The sequence below is a fragment of the Fulmarus glacialis genome, unplaced genomic scaffold (assembly GCF_000690835.1).
Source record: "Fulmarus glacialis isolate BGI_N327 unplaced genomic scaffold, ASM69083v1 scaffold28226, whole genome shotgun sequence".
NCBI lineage: Eukaryota > Metazoa > Chordata > Aves > Procellariiformes > Procellariidae > Fulmarus > Fulmarus glacialis.
In genome coordinates, this window is record NW_009217919.1 from 37072 (window position 1) to 54897 (window position 17826).

Below are 17826 nucleotides of genomic sequence, written 5' to 3' on the forward strand. Positions count from 1 at the left end.
ATATTTCATAATAATTCTTCACTTGACAGGCTAACATAGCTGATCAGCATAGTGGGCAGTAATGACCCATGATTACTTACTTTATATTTAATAGTAAATTTAATAAGTTTGGAGTTTCGCTTTAGTACAGTTTTATAGACTGAGTGTTAGGGTTTCGTAGTTCATATTTTGTTTAATATCTAAATGACCTGCTCAGCTGAATTTACTGAGATGTCACATTTCCAAAAGTAGGGTAATACCAAAATGACTACTTTGCATTGCTTCACATAACAATTCTGACTTAACGCAGTTAGTAGCTTTCTTGAAATGTCTGTGTCAGCGCTTCTAATGTCAATGTCAAGGTTTTTAAGACTGGAACTCTCTAAGAGTACATACAAATTTTGAAGAGGTTTACTTGGTTTATGTCTATTTCGTTCCGTAGTTTTCAGCTTTCTGCCTACTTTCTTCTTTTAAATGTTTGAATGTGATTCCTTTTTAAGCATTATTTTTCAAGTTTTTGCTTAAGGGAAAATTACCATCTATTACATCATGCCAGTAACATATTTAGGTTAGGTTGGCTGTCTTTATTTTAGGCTCTGGTGTGTAAGGTTTTTTCATGCTTCCAACATTTTAAAGTTTATTTACTGTTTGATTTTTGTGGACTGTGTTTTCTACTAATATGTTGATTTGTTTATTGATCTTAAATTTTATATACCACATTGGGTTGCGTCTGTGCCTTGCACAATACTGCAAGGTACTGCAGTAGGGTATTGCTATATAACGTATTAAGGAAGTATTGACAGTGTGTCCCCAGTGGCCACTCAATCGTATTGCAGGAGCAGATGCCAAAGTTCATTATACGGTCTCTATTTGGTCCCTGTTGCTTTAATAACCTTAGAGGGCACAATATTAGTAGAAGAATGGCCTGTCTTCCTCAGGGGGTCACTGTAGGTTTTAAAGGATCAGCAATCAGTGGCAGTTTGTACTAATGCCGCAGAAACTGCTTTAGGAAGGCTAAATTATGAAAGAAATGCCCGTTAAGTAGAGGTCCTTATCCATACAGGGGTATCTTGTTGAAGTTACCCAAAAAGAAACAGGAAGAGCAGTGTTTAACTCGACTACAGACAATCCACTATCCCCATAAGTCACATCTACCTGTCTCTAATGATAGTTTTGGTAAATAATACCTCACAAATACTGTCCCACACCTGGCTGAGTAAGGATTAATCTGGTCTCACTATTACATAGGCATTTTGGATCCAGGGAGAAATAGGCAGATACAGAAGAACATACTGTACACTACGTGGTATACCTTCGTAAGAATACAGAAGGCAAAATATCTTTTGAAAAATGGAGTGCAGGTAAAAATAGATATGCTTTCCTCCAGAAACCTGCTTTCTAATGTTAGCACACTTTGAAATGTGGGAACATAAAAATTCTTCTAGGCAGTATGTGAGGTGTATTTCATGCTTATTTAAAGAAGTGTTGATGCCTACACTTGACTTGGTATCTCATTAATGAGGAGGACCTTTCCAGTGCGAAAACTGAAAATAATCTTTCTTCATGCCAATGGTTGAAGTGTTAGTTCTTGTTAGCCTGTTTCCATAAAGACCACCACATGTTAACATATTTTGAATGAGATGGAAAGACTTGCTATTGTCACATACATAAGAAAACCACAATGTGTATAGAAGCTGGTTCTAACAACCCCCCGTTATTACCAGTCAGAAGTGCTTCTTACTGGTAATATGTAAACGGCAACCATGGATTGCCTTTCTATGACATTCCACGTACCACATGTCTAGCAGACATACTCTATTCTGCTTTCAAGAATGATTTGTGCATTGCGTATAGCGCTGTTGGCAAACAGTGTTCATGTTCTTAACGATGCTAGCTATGTATTCAATGAGAATACCTCAACTTTTTTAGTATAGGAATGCTGGTCCATTTTTTTCAAATCTGCTTTAATATAAGATAATATATTTGCTTTTTCTATTTCTGTTAGCAAAATTCTTAGTATTTATAATACAACTGACATGAATCTATAAACTGCCTTTTCAAAAATTTTTCATAAGCGTTCGTTTTACTTACACTGACTTCATACTTACATGTGTTGTTTGTGTATAAAATTCTTCCTTAAAATGTGGGAGATGACGGTAGAAAATTTCTGAAAACTTTTTCCCGATTTGATCACTTATTTTGCCAATGTTCCTTTAAACTAATAGAAGTATGTTTAATATTCTTGGACATTGCTGCTTCTGTAGATTATCAAGAAGTGTCTCAAAACTACATCAGCACTTTCTTTTTTTCCCCCCAACTATGTCAGTTCTGTGCAGCTGCCTGCTTGGCATCCAGATTTGTGGCTCCTCAGTAAATAACATGGTGAACTAAGAAGAGACTGAGAGCTGGAGGCAGAAGTAGTGTGATTTCTTAACAGCCCAAGATTTCAGGACATGTAATGGCAGCTGGTAGAGATTTTGTGGGGTTTTTGGTTGGGTTTTTTCATTACAACCTTTTTTTTGTTTGCAATCACATTTTTCTTTCATTAGAAACGTCCATGAAGTCAGATTTTGGCTTTGTTTCAGCTCTTGTTTTTGTTTTAAATATGAAGTTTCTAAAAGGGATATTTGGCACAATAAAATGACTGAATAGAAAAGTAGTCCTTAAGAGTTTAAGAGGATTTTGCAAGTATAAAGGCTTGAAATTTTTTGTCTCTTAAATGGAGAGAGAGGACACAGAGGAGCTTTTCTTTTAAAAATCTGGTAGTTACGGTATTTATAAACTGTATTACTTATTACTAATAAAGTCTGTTCTTAAAAAATGTTTTCCTTATTTTGGAATCATCTCTTCTCTGACTGCATTACCTTAATTTCTAGCTTGCAAGTAACTAGATTGACTTTCTTGTGTTTTTTTCCCTGCATAATTTTATTCGGAATCCAATTTTCCTGTGTTTGTTTTTTCTTTAACTTGTTCTCAAATGCATAAACATATGCATTTACCAAACAATTATGTCATGTGTGTAGTATATTATGCTAATGTGCCAAAGTTCTCACAGTTCAAGTAACTTCAAGTATCAATGGAAAGGATTTATATTTAAAAGAAATTAACCCATGGAAAGCATATATCGTGGCAAGATATGGGTATCACAAAGCATTACAGATAACTTGATTCTGTAGTTACATAAACATTTTTTACTGTTTTAAGTGAAAATGGATCTATCAAAATGCCATACCGTTCTTAATTTGGATTGTCACTTATAATGCACTTAATGTAGCACTTCTCATCTGTAGATACCAACCTACTTTACAGGGAGGGTAAGTATCACTGTCCTCCATTTTACAAATGGGGAAACTGAAGCACAAAGAAGTAAAATGACCTTGCTCAAGGTCACCCAACAGTGGAAAGGCACAGCCTGGAAATGAACCCAGTCACTAGATTCTGCAAGTGCTGTCTCCTAGATTACACTCTGCTTTAGTGACATAAGCTGACATGTAAGGATTTTGTCATTATTATCAATTTTTCCTTCATACAACATATTTATGTATGGTTGCCAAAGAGAAAATTAATATGGAAGTCAACAGAAATTTACTAAATTATTTTCCATTACATGAGATTTTCTTTTTCAAAGTCCAAGTACAAATATAGTCACCAAAAATCATTCTGCATTGACTGATTTTTTTTTTTATTGTTATTTTTTTTTTTAACCTTTTTCTTAATGTTGGTTGTGGCATCTGTTAAAATGTGGGTAGTTAAATGTAGGTTTCCTCTGATTAAAATTCGTCACAAAACCTTGCAGAAGAGTCTTACGGTAGCTGGATCATGTGAATGAGACTATATGTAGACTCTGCATCTGCAAACTGAAAAACATATGTTGCATTTTCCAAGAAAGCATTTCCTAATTTAAGAAAATGATAAAATAAAGTTAGCCAAGTTTCAGCTAATATTTAAGTATTCTGAGATAAAAGAAATGTATATATTTTTGCAACATATACCAAATGGAAACTTCTTGTATTTTGTCTACCCCTAAATGAACAACTGAAAATCCTATAAAACTTAATACTTACCTTCAAAATGTGTGTAGTTGGAGCCTGGTAAAGTACATAACTTTCTTATCCTTTAGAATGAAGTCACCCTGCTGAGAAATGAAGTGGCACAGCTGAAACAGCTTCTTCTGGCTCATAAAGATTGCCCTGTAACCGCCATGCAGAAGAAATCTGGCTATCATAGTGAGTAATGTTCCATTACCTATAGCCTTAGGCTGCATCAATGAAATACTGCCAAAGTGAACTGAATGAACATTAAAATTGAGGAGTGCAGTTCTAAAATTACATTAAAGATTTAAAAAAAAAAAAATCTCAAAGGTTATTGGAAGACAGGAATGAATATGTGATATTTAGAAATACATTTTTAAGTCTGTTCAGTTGAAGTGTTGCATAACACTGAAGGTTTTATGTTGGTTTAATAAATGCATATGATAATTAGCATTTAAGGACTATCGGTTACTACACCTGCTTTGGAAAATATAATTAAAGTATTAAGAGCACATGATAAACCATTTTTTATACTTTACCTTAGCCTAGTACAATGAAAGGTCCTTGTGGGTTTTTTTTCTTCATCGTAATGAGATTTCAGTGGAGGTAATATAACAGCTGTCCTCATTTACCATAACATCCAGGATCAGTCAAGCCGTTAAAATAATCAGATGCAGGTTCATGGCTCCTACTGTACAATGTCTTCTAGATTGTTTTGTTTTCCACATTAAGCAGCTACTTTTCTATTTTCTAGGGTATTTTAAAAAGCAGTTCTAATATTGAAGGGAATACTGAGACTTTCAGTAGCATTTTTTTTCCAATACCTATTTTTACTTAAAGGTGCTCATTTGATTTTCATCCTTCCAGCATTTTAAAGGTTAATTATGCTTTCCTGACTTGTAACTTCATTTTTGGATATGATACACAGTGCCAGAACCAGCTGCTGCTGCGGTAGAATAAATGGCCAATTTTGTCCATTGTACACAAATTTGTTACAAATAACTGAGCTGGGAATGCATTAGGCAACATTCATAATATATAACCCACAGCTTTCGTTTTTATGATTTAGTGATATTTCAGGATATTTGTAAATGTGAAGATTGTTTCTGCCATATGTAGCCACTTCATTTTAATTTGCCAGTGTCAGTAATTCAGGAGAATAAAGGAACATTTTGTATTGCATGCAAACAGATCCTCAGGTGCTTGCGATAAAACTTAATGGCCACCATCTTTACTTGTAGTCATTGTAAGCAGTTTCATCAGAATGGGCAATATTTTTTAATTTAAAAGATTCAGGAGATTTAGCAACTCTCTATTGCCATATATATTTAGAATACTGATTTTGTCAGTTTTGAGCTTATAAATCTTGGTCCTTTGATCTCCAGTCATTTTGACGAGACAGAGAATAGCATCTTGGAGTAAATTGGAACAGTATAGAAATATGTTTGGGATTTATATTAACAATGATTGCTGCAGGGATGAGGCCATTATGGCTCCCATCTGACAGAACAACATAATTTCATACGGAAGCTACTAGGGGATAACATTATGCATGCAAGGTTTTTCAAAAAAAAACCCAAAAAACCAAAAAACTGTAGGTTTCTTGAATTTTGATGTTTTGAGGATGCATGTTGCTGAATTGGCATGAAAAATATGTAAACATAAGTCTTAAACTGGTAAACTAATTACGTGCGAAGGATTTCTTCGTCGAAAAATTAACGAACGACCTGTTTAGTAATGCTTATTTTCTGCCCTCAGAAAAGGACTGTAAAGTTCCTAATTTACTAAAGAATGCAGAATGAATAAGAACTAAAATACTAGTCAGTGGAAAAAGCCTACATTTTAGAAAAAAAATAGAACAATAGTAAGCAAGGAGATTGGAAGCATAGCTCACCTAGTTTCTTGAAAAATCTCTTTAAAGTCAAAGTTCAGCATGCATGATAGTTGTAACGCCATCCTTCTGAAAGGATTTTGTCGCATTATCTCCATGTGAACATTGTTAGGAAAGCATGTTGGCTAAGTTACTTACCCACAGTACAATTTATGAGAGGAAAAAATGGTTTCAGTTAATACGTTCATGAAAGTGGTGTTCATAGGAAGTATTTTTAAATAAACATACTATGTTCATCAAGTAATCTAAGTTGAATTGCTTCAAAAAGGTATTGAGTGGTTTAACAGTCTGTCTCTGTGGAAGAAATTGAAGACACCAGATTACAGAGCTCCTGCAGTGCTGAATACTGTGCACTGCTGAGACAGTGCTGGTTTATACCATGCAGATCGTGTTTTAACAGCTAAGTCCACTATTTAATGGGGTTTCATGTATGATGCACTTAAATAGGCACAAATAATCTGTTGCTTTTCTGGCTATTTTTGGCACCTACTTTTACATATCTTTTAAGATCTTTTGGATTTCCCACATTTTTGTCTCAGGCCAAGTGAAAAGCACGACAGTGCAGATACCCCTTTCTTCTTCTAAGATTGTTCTTGGGACCCTATTTTCCGTATTTAAAAAGTCTTGTGCCTGCTTCAAAAGAGGGTGTCATCAGGACAGAGAAACCAGAAAAACGGTTATTGTGCTTTGAGGCAGTATGGATGAATTCCTGTTGCAATGTTTGTGTTTTCAGCCAGTTTAAACTTTTTTATTTCCCAAAGAAGGATGCTATTGGTTCTGAATGCATCTTTAAACACCTGGGGGTGGTGAGGAAAGTGCCGTGTATAGGAGAGAAAAAAATGCTGTTCATTTATTTATCATTTTAGCTCTTCTATACCAGATCATTTCTAAAAGTCTTCTGCAATACTCCTATATTTTCTCAAGCTTTTTCTGGACTTGGAGCAGGAAAAAGGTGAAAACTGCTGAGAAGGAAATGTGTTGTGAAAATTAGAGTGGTAAAAAAAAAAAAAAAAAAAAAAAAAAAAAAAAAAAAGGAAAGGGTTTTAGGAAAGGGTTTTTTAGGTATTTTTCATATTTTTCAAAAGGACATCATAATACTGAAGAATATTTTTACAAAACTGAATATAAAGGAAGATAAATAGAGGCTGCAATGTAGATGGTATTAAATGGGGTTTTTTGTGTTCTTTCTCTAGTTAGTTTTAAAGAAATGGTAGAAGGTGACTAACCAGTTTCAGACCTTGAATAATTTGAACCACTCAAACCACTATGTTCCTACAGCCTGTTCCAGACAGGCGGCAGTCCTTCAGTGACTGCAGGGGATATTCACAAAGGCTAACTGACTGGAAATGAGCATTTCTAGGCTTGAGTCCCTCTATAGTCCATGGATGGCCTGATGAGAATTACTATGAGGCTTCCTTTCTAGTGATTATCAGGGGACCGAAAGGAGTTCTGGATCACATGTCAATGCTTGCATACTCGCTCCTATTTTGGTTTTGGTGGGGTTTTTCTTCGGAAGACTGAAATCCCTCTTTGTTTGCTTACCTTACTGAAAGCTATTGGTAAGCAATGCTGAACAGCAAATGATGGCAATGTTTGACGACTCTAAAAGGGTACTTTTTAGTACCTCCTCAAAAGTTTCCTCCATGCTTTGCTTGGTATTTTTTAAATCTTATATATCGCAGTCTAGCCCACATTGTGTTCTGTTACCAAAGTGGGTCACTCCTTCTCATGACACAGCCTGTCTAGGAACTATGTAGCCTTCAGGAAAGTTCATGTGATGTAGGTCTGTAAATTTTCAGCCTTCTAATGTACAGCACACGTTACTTCTGTAGATTCATTTCTAATTTGGACTGCACGTTTTCCTTGGTTTGAGGCAAAGCTGGGGAAGCCATTAAAAAGCTAAAATGCCTAGGCTTTTTTCTACATTGTTAGCTACATTATGATTCTGGTATGTATCAGTTGCACTTTTGAAACCACAGTCCTGTGCCTGGCAGTTCTCTGGTCAACTAAGAAAAAAGAAAAAAAATCTGTCAGAATTTAAATATAACTTTGCTGTGTTCTTCTAAAAGCCTTTGTTCTTCATTCCCAGTCTTCAGGCTTAAGAGAACAAGTCACCTTTGTAATGAGGTGACTTGAAGTATCTTCTATATCCATTGAGTAGATTTTTTTGTTTGGTTTTAATTCTTCAAGTGGAGTACTGTATTCGGTTTCTGGCCACTATTCCTGTAAAGTTAGGGCTACATAAGGAAGGATTTTGAAGGAAATCTAAATAGCTATTCTTTAGGGTGGCATCTCATTTCTAAATATTACTTTGTAGTTATTGCAAGGATTTACGCTTCCAGTCAAATTTATTATCATAAACTAGTGTTAGGTTTGTATTTTATATAATCACCTGTCTGCTGTAAGCTTCCCCCCTCTAGCCCCTGGCATCTGAAAATACCTGAATCATGTGCTTTCGTCTCTTCAGCACAGCATGTTTGTTCATCTGATCAACGATACGAAAACTTCTGTTGTACATTGGTGATCATAAGTATTCTCATAACTGTTTCTTCCATTGCATATATGGCCTTCCTGAGTCCATCAAAATCAGAAAATCAAGCCTTTTACATGTCCTTTACCACTGTGATATTATTACAGACATTTCTTTTGAGTTAACAATGTATATGTTAAGGCATACAGAACAATGGAAGACCTTCCTTCTCTGGCTGAAAGATAATGATCTACTTTACTTCCTCTCTAACTCCTGCTTGTGGCATTTAAAACTAACTTTTTTTCTTGAGGATAAGGAGGATTTGGCCAACAAGGAAGTCAGCGATCAGGAAAAGAAGCATAATAGGAAGATTGAGATTCATACGAGAATAACACAGTTCTGAAGAGGAGGAGCGGGTGTTAAATCACTGAGACTATTCGATACACATTGTCCCACTTGCTGCCATTTCATTCTGTCTGAGGGAAGAATATGCTACTCTCATAATTAGTAATTCAGTATTTTTCAGGAAGTGGCACTAGAGTTTCTGTTTTTAACAAAGTTTGCATGTGTTCCTTCTTACTTGTTTTTACATGAGATCTTGTAGGTCTTGATAGAGGTGTAGCAAAGATGAAATCCTGTTGAATTGTGTTAACTGAATTGGCACTCGTTCATGTTCTTTCTCTTCTTGAATGGGCAAATCCTACTAAGGATCTCAAATGTCTTTCAGAACTATTTTAATTTTCTTCCTCTTGCTGTATACAGTTACCATGTAACCCTAGGATATGTGGTAATTGTCAGCAGACCTAGCTTAATATCATCTGTCTCTATCTCCTTTAATGCCTGAAAGATATGGTTTTGAAAAAATGCTGTATTTGTAAAATAGTTGGCCTCATGGATAAGAACATTATGATACTTTCAGATTATTATGTCCATGCTCTTGTAGTAGAGGTTTAAGAGAAATTGCTACCTTGTTCGTGTAGGCAGTATTTCTTAGAAAGAAATAGAGCAATTTTGCTTGCTTACCCGTCCTTTTTGACCTTACCATTCGTTTCCAGAAGCAGTAGTTAATGGAACTGTTGTTTTCAGGCTTTGAAGAGGAGTGTGTTCTTAGTATGCATGGGGTTGCTCAAAGATCTTTATGTTGGGGACTTGACTTGCTAATTTAGTGAATTTTCTTACCCGTAGCTAGTATGTCGTATAAACCTCAGTACATCATAAACTTCATTTCATCATTGTTTGTTCATGCTTAGTGTTCCTTTTAGTTGCTGCTATTAGCCTGGTTTTCTGTGGAAACGAGGCTATGATACCACAGTGTTGTTCATCTTTTAGTGTTAGTGTCATCCTTTCCCATCCCTTCTCTTCCCTGGGTAACTTCTGAATTTGTAGTCCAATCTCAAGCAAATCTGAAAGGGATTGCAAAGACAAGTCTAGAGGAAATCAAGCTTTGTTCCATTGCTATGTCATAAGCAATAGTTCATGCTGCTTCTGTCTAGGTTTGTGTGTATCTTTCTATATTGTTATGTTATACAATAGTAGCATTTTAAAAGGGACTTCCAGTATTCCATCTGTATACTGGGTTTAAGTCAGCATATAAAACTATTGTGAAAACTGCTTGAAAACATTAAGTAGCACAAAGTGATACAAAAAAGTTATAATTGAATTCGGTATTCATACTTTTAATTTTGAGTGAAAAACAGTAGGCTTGTTTTCTTTTTTGGTTTTTTAGTCTTTAACTCAGCTTTTTGCTTGACAGTGTTTGCATAATGCCTTGGCTAACTTTTGCAACTCTGGAAAAAAAGCATTATTTTAGCATGACTAGGATGTCTGTGCAAGAAAGACATTTTAAATCATGCTCATTTTGTAAATTCTAGTTCTGCACAATGAGAATTCTTTTTTAATTTGTTTACCCTCTGTCGTGAGAAAAAATGATGCAACTGTGTGGCTAATTCACTTCAGTTTTGTGGAGAACACCTGAAGTATTCTTGAAGATATTTTTAAAATCAGTTTTAACAATTTTAAATCTTATTGAGAGGCATTTGTACACTAAAGAAGTTACTGAACTTCACTCTGTTAAAACAATGTGGGTTGAAGATTTGTGGAAGTATTGTCCAATTAATTTAGTGGTGTAAATAATATTTTTTCAGATATCATATTCATGATCGTAAATTAATTACTGAATGCAGAATTATTCTCATTTGATTACTAAGCGAATGCAGTAAATAGTATACGTTAAAAATCTAAAACAATTCATATAGCACCAAGAGGTCTGGTAGCATTTTTAATCTATAAATATTGCTTATTGATATGAGCATTCATCATTAGAATTAGGCATGGTACCCCCCAGCTGATTTACTAGGCAGGAAATCGGACGATTTTAATCATGACTTTGAAGATGTGAAAATGTTCTTGTTTCCTGAATATTCCATACTGCAGTCCATATTTTTTGCTTATAAAGTAGTATTTTCTTTAAAAAATTAAAATAAGATTGTTTTGCAATCTGTGCTGCATTACACCATGAATTTTAATTATTTAGGGGATGATTGCTATTACCTGGGACATGGTGGAATGGATTCCGGGGGAAAAAAAAATGAATTTTTCTTCTTCAGCTGCAGATAAAGATGACAGTTCGGAAGACATATCAGTGCCAAGCAGTCCGCACACGGAAGCTATTCAGCACAGTTCTGTCAGCACTTCCAACGGCGTAAGCTCAACTTCCAAGGCCGAAGCGGTGGCCACCTCCGTTCTCACCCAGATGGCGGACCAGAGCACAGAGCCGGTGCTTTCCCAGATCGTCATGGCGCCTCCCTCCCAGTCACAGCCTTCAGGAAGTTGATTAAAAACTTGCATTGCATCAGTTTCTTAGATATACATTTGTGACTTTAAAGGGAAATCATCAAAAGACCAGTCTCCATCTAGGAGAAATTGTAGCTTAAAATTACTCATTTTTAAAAATCCAACGTAAATTTGGCTTTAACGATTGGCAAGTGAAGATGAGACAGAATACCAGTTCTAGTCTCTTTGCAAAAGACTTTTTTTTTTGAGTATTAGTTTTACTAGTTATTTTTTGTGCTTAATGTGTAAAGTGTGTGTACAGTACAATGTGGTTTATTTCATTTTTAATTTGGTATTATTTCAACAAACGTTGGGGTGAATTACTAAAGGTCATCCCCAAGACTGTGATAGTAATATTATGTGACATTTTTATACCAAAGTTCTGCATAGTCCCTATTGACTTTGTAATGTTAGCAAGGTCATAAAGCACTAGGCAAGAGAAAGACAGTAACAGTAAATTTGCTTTTAGTCTTTTTGCCTTTTTGTTGTTTTGCACATTATGAGAGGAAGAACATGGGGAGAAAAACGTTTGGGTTAGTTTATGTATAGCATTTTGGTTGGCTTTTTATCTGTTGGGTTTTTAATTTGTTTAATAGGGCCAGTACAGTATATGAGATACAGTACTCTTATGCACATACCTATCCTAGATGAGGATCATTACTAAATAGATTTGATTTTTTTTTTTTTTAATTTTAAATTGATGTCAGGTGTTTTTTTTTCCTCTCCAACACTTTCATTCTGGGGGGAGGAGAGCTTTATTTCTCCAGTCAGAATAGATATCTGTAACTACCCTTTGTTGCTAGGCTGAAACCAGTAACCATATTGTAAAATACAGGGTTATCAAATATGGAATACTTAGTATTCCAAAGTAGGTTGATATTTTGTGGATTTTTGAGTCGCAGACTAAGGAGTTTACTCATGGTTTTGGATGCCAGAAAAGCCTAAAATCCTTCTTCAGACAACTCAAGACTTTTTTTTTTGTCATTGTCTTGTATTTGCAAGCTAACTTGTACTTAATTCTTGTGTAAGCACTGTCATCTTTTAGTAGCAAAAATTTTGATACCTTTCTTGTGGAAAAAAAAAAAAATCAGTATCTACCGTATCTTGGAAACAATGTAATTATAATGTGGTGTGTGTGGTGTGTGCGTGAGAATGGTTCAGTAGTTAATGCCAGCAGTCTTTTGCTTGAATGTTTAAAGATGCCTTCAATGTGATGCTGGCTGATAGGTGATTGCAGTTTTAAAATGTTATTTACTGTGCGAACTTGGATAACTAACATTCCATGATGTAGTTTGTTTCTGATGAGATGATTGTAGGTACACTTTTTCCTCATTATCCAATCATCTGTAGGATATTGAGTTTTTTAAATGTGCCATTATCTATTTTGATTCTGTACTCATGTTCAAAATACAGTACAATATTTTACAATAGATTAAGTTGTTTAAAAAAAGTAGATGTGTGCTTTCAGGTCGGAAAACTTTGTATAATAGCAAAAACAGATGCATAGTAGCAACTGGCAGTAAAGCAGGATTCCATTATGTATATAACAAAGATTTAATGCATTTATAATGGGTTGTGTAGTTCATTTGCTCTTCCTTCTCCACACTATACTATGTGTTTTTAAGTGTCAGTGCCATCAAGTTTCTATTTGATTTTGTTTTAAATCTAAAAATGTAATTGATCCACAGGAGAATCGTAATTTCTACAATATATATACAACCATACTATAATGAAAACTGGACAAAGAAGTATCTAAGTCATATATGTATCATTGCAGGGCTTTAAGCATGAAAATAGTAGGGATTCTAAATATTTTGTATTTTAAAACTAAGAAAGTTGAGTTGATAACCTCATGTGTTTAAAAGTCTTACTTTTTCCAATTTCAGGATAAAAAGCTGTAACAGTTATTGAACATTTCCAGGATGGTGAAATACAATGGACCTCTTGTGAGAAGGAAACTAATTGCAAAGGCACAAAATGTGAATTCTGCAAGAAAGCTATACAGTCACTTTTCATTGTAGTTTTGGTGGACTAGATAAGGCCTCATTGATTATACTATAATTTGCTCTCCTGAACACAAAGGCTTTTAAATCATATTTATATAAGTGGAGTTTTTTTGTAACAAAACTGTCGCGCTTGTAAAATAAGTCTACATAAGTGTATAGGAGATGTGTAAACAGTTAATGAATTTAACAGTGGGGCTGGAAAAAGAACCATTAAAATCTGTGTTCAGCAAATAGAGAAAAGTTATTAGTCGTACTACCATGGATTCCGTTTTGAGACGTATGTCACACTACTTCTGTACTTAGCATTTTGGGTCTTTACATTTGACATGTTTCACAAACTGTACTGTTTTCTTCTATGTGCAGTTTGCATGAGTAAATCATCAAAGAGAATAAAATCTATCTTTAAGTTATGTTCCTATTTTAATGAAATTATAATTGTTCTAAAAGGCAGCATTGTCTTCAGACTTATTTCTTCATCCTTGCAATTACCAATATTTTTCTGGAAGTCTTTAATGTCAATTTAATGTTATGTAAATAAGTACACATATATTTCCTTAGAAAATAAGCCAAATTCCATTGCTCGGCAGTTGAGTTCCAGCAGCTTCTGAGGAATCAGCCTTGGGTCGTTAGTTCCAGGAGCCCAAGGTAATCCGCAGATAAAGGAGTTCTTAAACATAGCTTGGTGATCCCAGATGTTGCTTGGCCATTTCTGGTTGCCGTGAGTTCCACAGCAAAAGTGTGTGTAATCAGAATTTCCAGCTAACTTTCAGATATCTTAATCTTATCTTAATGTGCATGAAGCTAGGAAAAAACAGCTATAGTCAGATGAACTGCTCACAATTTTGTTGTGAAAGGTTGAGAAAAGATCATGCCCTCACGTTTGATTTTTAGAATATTAAAAATGATTTGGGCATATTTATGAATGTTGGAAACATGATGTATGGCGTGGCACATCCTGTTACGTCATCGTTTGAAAAGCTCTTGACAGAACTCTCGTACAGAGGCTTTGGAGGGGAAAAAGAAGGGTAAAGTTGCTGTGTACTTGCATTTATTGCTGACCAAAGGAAATAAAATTTAAGCTGCACACAACTTTGAGCCCAATATGAGAATAGTGCCCAAGGCCTCTGTTGCTTCATTTTGTTCTTTTTCTGACACTTGTCACTCCAAGGAAGAAAACACAAAGGCTGTATAACAGGGCAGCTGCGGGGGGAACCAGCCCCCTTTTTATTGTCTGCACTGTAAAAAGACTCGGTTTTATACCTAACTATCCAATCCAAGTAAGCTTTTTCTCTTTAAAATGCTAATAGAGGCTGGGCAAAGAAAGATATTACACTGATGGAATGAGATGACAGAAGTGTGGGATGAGTGGTGATTTCAGCTACCAGAATTACAGAAGTAATTTGCTTAGAGACAGACACAAACATTTTAATTGGTCATCATAAATGATAATGAGGAGAAAACATAGTGAAATTAAGTGTATCCTAATAAAGTAAGGTATGTTAAATTGCATGGAAGGAAACTTCAGCAATGCTTCTTGACATGATTAATACACTCATGACAACGTGTCTAATGAAGGTTGTTTGCATTTGTATGCTGCCTGTTGCTTCCCTCGGTAGAGGAATAATTTAAACTGCACTCATTTACATTGCAGAACAGTGAGTCTAAGATTGGCTTACACTAGTCTTTTCCTTTACATTTATTTTTAACCATCGTATCAACAGTAATACAGGTATGATTTATTTAACCCGTGTCTTGTATAAGACTGTGTAGGGTAGGTCCAGATGACACTATCATAAAATAATTTGGATTTTCAAAGTTTTATATTCTTTAATAGTAAGTCTCCCGACCTTTTAATTTTAATTTTAGATTTTAATACGACTTTTTTTTCTTTTTTTCTTCATGAAATTTAAGATCATGACCTTTCTTGTTCTTCACTTTCTTCCTCTTCAAAATATTTTTTCTTTCTGTGTGATGAGCCCCTGAAAGTGCGTATATATTTAGTGTGGAATTTCTTCTTGGTTGTGTTAACTCCCTATAACAAACTTTCATTTCAAGAAGTTAGTAGTCAGGAAAGGAATTTCTGCACACTGTGTATCTTGTCTTCTTCAGGTAAAATAGATAGGAGAAGCTTATGAAATCTTGACATTGACATCTTCCTAGAACAAGATACATTACAAAATACATATTTAGTTCTGGAAGGACGTCCTGAATCCCCAGTATGGAATATTAGTGTTGCAAAAAATTTCATTACAGATGCTCTGCACAACTAATGAGAGCAGGTTGTACGCTGATGGCTTCATAATTGTGCAGGAAGAGTTTCTAACTTCCTAGGTGTGGGTTAGTGACAATCTGATTACATGGCTGTCAGTAGAATAACAAGACACACAAACTTGATCCAATTTGAGTAATTATTTTATTTTAAACCTTGCTCAAAGCCTCTATCCCTCTTCTATGACCGTTTTTATAATGATGATGTATGTTGTTCCAAGCACTTTTTCCTATTCATTTTTGGGGAAGAGGACAGAGGGGAGAGAAGATTCTTAAATTTTTAAATAAACTACCTGTACAGAATTTAATCTGGGAATGAATACTTCATCAGAAAAGTGTTGTGAAATCATTATGCAAGTATAGTTATTGTTTTTAATCCATAGGTAAAGAGACAGTAGCTTAAACTGCATAGACTGATTGGAAATGGTAACATGCATAAAAGGTACAAAACGGCTTGAAGCAAAGAAAAGTAGTCGTGCTTCTAGGAACTTTTGTTTGTTTGTTTGTTTTTAATACCCACAGCAGAAACAGAGTAGAGTAGGGAGCAGGCAGTATTTGTAAGCCCTTTGGACAGCATGGCCTGGTGATACTTCAGCTTACGATTAATGAGCTTAAAGGATAGTCCTCTGTCACTTAGGGAGATCTGCCAGTGCCAGACTGAGAAGATGAGCTTCAGGAATGAGCGCGCTGTCACACCGATACCTTCAGAGGAACAGAATTGCAGGTAATCAGGTTTTCCTCGCCTAACTCTCACCTAGGGCTAGCTTAATACATCGAAGTACAAACACGAGCTATTACAATTCCATTTAATACCCTCTGTCGCCAGGTGGATTGAATGCAGTGAATGCAAGTCTGGTGGGTGTGTTCAGCTACCTGTAAGACAAAAGTTAAGGACTATTTTTTTTTTTTTCCACTGCCTAAAAAGTTCCTGCTCTTGTTTCGCTGCAAGCTAGTTGGCATGGTACATAAATAGTGTTTCCCTCCCTTTGGCTGAATCACTTGTTCTAGATCATTACAGAAAACAAAAATACTGTCCTTGATAAATCACTGGATTGATGCATTTTAGAAACTGAATTATTTCAAAAAGCCTACTAATTTGTTTATGTTTAAAAATAAAATGGGAAATTACATCCACGTCCTACATCTGGGATTCTAATCAGGGGAAAAGGGAGACAAGTAAAGAGAGAACGAGCCCTCTGCTTTAGTAGCAAAATAAACTGCCTTTCTGAATAAATTAAGAAAATGAAATGGAGGCAAAAGAGTCCACACCATTTGCCACCTATTCCTTCTGAACAAGAAGGTGCTGCGTTTCACCGCTCAGTTACGCCAGCCCTTTTCTCTGACACGCTCCCGGACACGAAGATGCGTCTGTGGTGACCTGTTTCTTCAAAATGTTTACAGAGATGTTAGGAATGTTTTGACCTCACTTGAGGTAAGTGCTATAAACATCCTGTTATTTGTGACCGTGTGTTGAGAAAGATACCCTTAAAGGCGATATAACATACAGCACAGTCGTTCCAGTTGTCTATAAAATGCCAACAAACTTTATAGTCAGCACGGTTATGATTTCAAAACAAGCAAAAGGCTAACACTTCGGTTTTCTTGTGTTCTGTCCTCCCTTTCAGCAGAATTGCTTTAAAGGGCTAATGATTTTTGCTGGAAAAATAGATAATCCTTGTAAATGATGAGCAGCTGCTGTGTATTTCACTGGAGGAGAGGAACATTTTGAACACTTGATCATTTTGTTGAATATTTAATGAATCTCAAGCTAGTAAGTTTACAATTTATGACTTTCACGTATGTGTGAATATATAAAAGATTTCTTTATGCTGTCTCTAGCAGTTTACCCAACTTTTTAGAGCTCTGATTCTAATAGGACATTAACTCTTTTTTCTTCTGTGAATTATGCAGCACTCTCTTGACTGCTGTGTAAGAAGGTTGCTGGCCATAGATCGTTGAGCTCTGTTTCCAGTCATCACACAAGTGGAATGCCATTTCTGAGTTGTCAGCACAGTTGTATTTGTCATTTCTGCCTATCGTATGGCACAGCATCGGCTTCCTTGGGGTGGAAACACGTTATACTGACTTGGATGCTTCCCTCCTGCAGCCTCTTTAAGCCGTAAGTACCAGTTTGTTATAAACTCTGGCCTTTTCCTTGTTCCAAAGGTCTGGCAAAGTCATTTTGTTTCAGGGAAAGAAATGCATGAGCTTTACCTGCTCTTGTAATTTCACGTCTAGTTTAGATTTTGTTGTGGTTGTTTTCACCTCGCGGAGGAGGGCACACCCCACGTAACGTAACTGCCCCTCATGACATTCCCGGCACCCAGATGTGTTCGTTAGGGTGCATAA

General features: G+C 35.6%; 1 protein-coding gene across 2 annotated transcripts in view; it reads left to right on the top strand.

Annotated features, from left to right (window-relative positions):
• Window positions 1-13660, top strand: part of ATF2 (activating transcription factor 2) — a 41535-nt gene extending 27875 nt beyond the window's left edge. For both annotated transcript variants that reach the window (XM_009579865.1, XM_009579866.1), the window contains 2 exons: window positions 4100-4205; window positions 10978-13660. In XM_009579865.1, the coding sequence (XP_009578160.1) occupies window positions 4100-4205; window positions 10978-11204 (333 nt within the window). In that variant the 3' untranslated portion in view covers window positions 11205-13660. The remainder of the gene's footprint in view (window positions 1-4099; window positions 4206-10977) is intronic.
• Window positions 13661-17826: the final 4166 nt, after the last annotated feature.